The sequence below is a fragment of the Xiphias gladius genome, chromosome 15, assembly GCF_016859285.1.
Source record: "Xiphias gladius isolate SHS-SW01 ecotype Sanya breed wild chromosome 15, ASM1685928v1, whole genome shotgun sequence".
Taxonomy (NCBI): Eukaryota; Metazoa; Chordata; class Actinopteri; order Istiophoriformes; family Xiphiidae; genus Xiphias; species Xiphias gladius.
Window position 1 is genome coordinate 18,421,797 of NC_053414.1, and position 4,348 is coordinate 18,426,144.

At 39.7% G+C, this 4,348-nt stretch overlaps 1 protein-coding gene across 1 annotated transcript; it reads right to left on the reverse strand.

Annotated features, from left to right (window-relative positions):
- Positions 1–1,812: 1,812 nt before the first annotated feature.
- On the reverse strand, positions 1,813–3,615 carry LOC120800503 (retinal cone rhodopsin-sensitive cGMP 3',5'-cyclic phosphodiesterase subunit gamma-like). The gene is made up of 3 exons (XM_040146645.1): positions 3,463–3,615; positions 2,628–2,749; positions 1,813–2,462 (listed from the first exon to the last, which is right to left on the reverse strand). Exons 2-3 carry the CDS (start codon positions 2,735–2,737, stop codon positions 2,345–2,347), a joined length of 228 nt encoding a protein of 75 aa, XP_040002579.1. The 5' UTR covers positions 2,738–2,749; positions 3,463–3,615; the 3' UTR covers positions 1,813–2,344.
- Positions 3,616–4,348: the final 733 nt, after the last annotated feature.

The window sequence follows — 4,348 nt, forward strand, 5'->3', positions numbered from 1 at the left end:
CTTCTTCATCCATTTCAAACACATTTTTTTTTTTTGTGTTTGTGTTGTCATTTCCCATCACTTTTCCTCCTCTGTGTTTATCCACTGCCCCGCTTCTCCCCGTCACGTCCCCGGTAATGAAGTGGCCAAAGGTTTTGAAATGATATTTGTTATGTTTATGCCACATTGCACAAGCACTGTACCCTCTGTCAGCTCACTGTTCAAAGGCTCGTGCGGCTAATTGGTGCAGTGACACAAATGCACATCGATGTCTGGAGCCCACACATGCACAGGCACTGGTACTAGCAATCAACACGACACAAATGTTCCAAGAGGAGCTGCTCAACATTTAATTTTAAGATTGCATTGAGTAGAGAACATATAACATATAATCAGTTATTAAAGTATATAATATCAGTGGCGGAGTGTATTTAGCAAGTTTGCCTTAAGTTTGGCTTTAATGTACTTGGCTTTTTATGCTGCTCTAGACTTAAGTAAATAGTGTACCTTTTACTCCGAGAATATACATACAAAGCCTATACTGATCTTAAAATAAAATGTGATGCATTCTTGTAGATATGACAACTCAACGATACGTAAATTAGTTGAAATTAGCTTTATCTGCCCAAATACACAGTAATGCATCAGTAGTAATTAATGCAATGACATAGTATAAAATGTAACACTGGAGCCATTCTCCTACATACTGAGTACTTTCACAACTTCACTGTTTTCACAAGCTGAGTACCACTCCTCCCAATGAGTAAACTGAACTTCATGTTTGAAATCTGTGGAGTGGCCCCTAGGAGCCCCTTTGCACCGAAGGAGGAATCTGGATTTTGCTCCCCATCACGTCTATTGTGAGTGCATTACCAAAGGATCTTGTTTTGCTGTTCAGTATGAACAGGAGGAACGATTACAGCAAATGGAACCTGTTTCAATGTTCATATGTGCACCTGACTATTGTTTCAAGACAGACTTGAAAAATTGGGAACTTTTCCTTCCACTGAGGTATTTGAATACTACTTCCATCATTGTGCACTTCACAGAAACAGGAAGACAGGGGGTAGACAAAACAATAAATAAACACTTCATGAAAAAGGACTAAATAACCACAATTTCAAGCCTCTATATGCTGTATGTCTCTTATATCTTGATTTGGCATCGCTCTGCCTCTTGCAGTTCTATGTTCACATGTCATAACTTTTAATACTCTACTTTTTAAAGTATTACAAAATTTGATGATAATTCGATCTTTTCGGAACAGATCCCCTCTTGTGATGTCGTGTCTTGATTCTTTCAAAAACTCATTAAAATGCTAGATTTTTGTAATAGCCGATAACTTGATGTTAATTGGCATTCGATCTCATACGACCTTTGTTGCTTATGTTGACGCTGAAACTGTTATCTTCTCTGTCAAACCTTTCTCTTCACGTGTGGAGGAAAAGAGTAGACTCTTCGGTTTGGTTGTCATGGCAACAGCAGCTTCAGTTATCTTCCCTGCCTTGTGTTTTTTCTCATCCTCTGTCCTTGAAGACAGATTTATTTTTACAGATTTTGTGAATAATATAATAATATAATAACATTTTTTATAATGTGCGAGTGTGGCAACTAAAAGAAAGCGGCCACACTTGTCAATAATGGATTATGTGTGTTATTATGCAAATGTTATATCATGTGCATTGGATGAAGCCAGAAAATAATGAGACACAAGAGGCCAAACAACAAGTATTTAGTTGTTTTTTGGTTGTTGTATGTTTGTGTATTAATAATAGATACGACACAAAGACATATGTTCTATGGAAAATATTAACATTTATTGTGTTTATGGAATTGTTCCTCTCTATAAAATGTGATTTAGCTGATACACAAAATAGAAATCTGCACATGTCAAATCAACAGCTTTGAGGAGAAGATGTGGACTATATAGGAAGAGCAGAACAGTCATGGGATATCACAATAACAGATTCCAAAGCCGCTTTCATATTTACATCCTATATATATAATATATTCCATTTGATTTCTTTTTTTTCTCTCTGTGGACAGTACAAGCTCATGCTCAGAGTTGCTGATACAACTCATTATGAGAAGCAAGAATTGGAAAAGAGAGATTCGAGGGGAAAAAGGGAAGGAAGGGTGAAGAAAAGCACAAAAGGTCAACGGAGAATTGGTGGAAAGGCAGGGACAAATAAAGTGCATTAGACAAGAAAGAGTGCTGGATTTTGTTTCAAGCTCAAACGTCTGAATAATCAAGGTCTGCCTCCTCTCTAGAGCACACAGGTAGTATATTTTTAGCTGCTTTATCAATAGTAGTAATACATGAGGGACAATAGTGGCAATAGAGGTAAAGGCAGAGGAAAGAGGCTTAAACAATTCCATATTTCGCCAGGTCGCTGAGCTCCATGTCGCCAAATGCTTCCCATGGGCAAACCACTGTGATGTCTGTGCCAAGACCCTCCATGCCGGGGATGTCGTCTCCGAATCTGAAAGGAGGAGACCAAAAGGTATGATGAGTATAAACTGAGGGATACAATGCAGAGTTTTTTCGCTGAAATAAGAGTGACGGGGTAGTGTTTTAATAGTGAGACTGACAGCAGGGACACTGCAGAGAGAGAAAAGACTTCTGTGTGATCTTAAATCCATCTCACCCCTTCTGGCCCGGTTTAGGGGCCTTGCTCTTGAAGGTGCGAGCGGCCCTCTGCTTGAACTTGGGAGGTGCCTTCTTGTCGGCGGGAGCTGCAACGGCTACATCTGCCATTTTGATTAGTCACTGAAAAGAAAAAAAGGGAGGGGGGGGGGGGGCAAAATATGTTAGTCCCCTGTAGCTCTCAGAAATTTTCTGTTTGCCATTGCTCTGTCAGCTTGGGACTACTCATTCATTATCCTGCGTATCTTTTTATGTCTCATGCGAAGCATTTTGAATTTCCTTCTTGCTTTAAGGTGCCATTCAGATAAACTCTCAGTGCCTTTGCAGATTCCTCTGGTGCCATCAGCCAATACTCTCCTGTTAATAGAGGTGTCATTACTGAATAATCACTCCCGGCTGTGAACATATTATCCTTTAAATTGTATGCATCATCCTCTTCAGCAGGCTGGTCAACAACCACACCAGTCACCAAAGTATTATGCACTAAAAATTGGGGGGGCAACCACTGTTCAAAACTGCTCAGGGTTCATCTGAATCCATCGGGTAAAAAGACCTGAGAACATTGTAAAGAAAGAGTGGCTGGGCCTTAAGCAGTAACCACAAGAAGGCCAGCACAAAGAACTACTCAGCACAAATCACAGATCTCATTTCAGCTCAATATCAGTCATGATACTCAAAAAAAAAAAAAAGTCTAAAGCCATTCGTCTGTCTGCCTTTCTCTCCTGTCACGAAACTGTTGCAATAGCAGAGAGGAATCTGAGGCAATACATGTTATCAAAGCAGTGAGACTATCAACTGCCTGCACCAGAGCTGAGAAAATTGCAGTTTCATCTTACCTTTTGTTGAAGTCTCAAGCTGTTTTTCCGATGCTGTCTGATGTGCTCGTCAGCGCCTCACTTGTGGAATTCCTCTTTCTGTTGGACTGTCCCTTTTTAAACTCCTATGAACTGCTAATCCCCTCAGATGTTCAGCCTGTCATTCTTTGATGTGCCAACTCTGCTCGGTCCTCTCCTGAACCAGCTCAGCCACAAATAGAAGGGATAAGGGATAACGAGATATAAATACAAGGTGTATTTCAAGCTAGGTAGGCCTGTCAACGTGTGAATTGAAGTGAATTATAGAGGTGCCATGCACTGGCGGCAGTGAGTGACAGTAATTAGCATGAATATCCATTTGAAGCCTAAAAAGATCTGCTGAAATATATTCATTGTCTGTCTGTCACAGCCCATTGCAGACCTCGCTATGTTACCCCTCTGCATCATGAAAACTTTATTGATTGTAGTAAATTATGTTACAGTACAAGCAGCTGTTCAGTTTCGTTTAGTCGCAGGTATAAATTGTTTACTGTATATAATCATACAAATAACTGCAGATGTAAAACAAAGTCGTGGTTAATGCGGGTCACTTTTGTTTTAACTATGTATCTACAAAAATAGTGGGAAAAGGCTTCCAGAACAGTTAGGCTAGGAAGAAGAAGAAGGGAAGCTGTCGAATGCAGTGAAATGAGAGGACTTTTTAAAGCTAAAGGTTCGGTCAAATACAGGCAGAGTTTTTTTTTTTACTATGTAGCCTGCCTCTACTACAAATATATTTAATAAAAGTCCACATCTGATGGTGTTTATTTACTGCCATGAGAAAGTTGAAAAGAGCAATATTACATGAAGCCTGACATCATGACACAGCCCTTATTGTTTGTTATACACACATCTGTATGAAACAGTT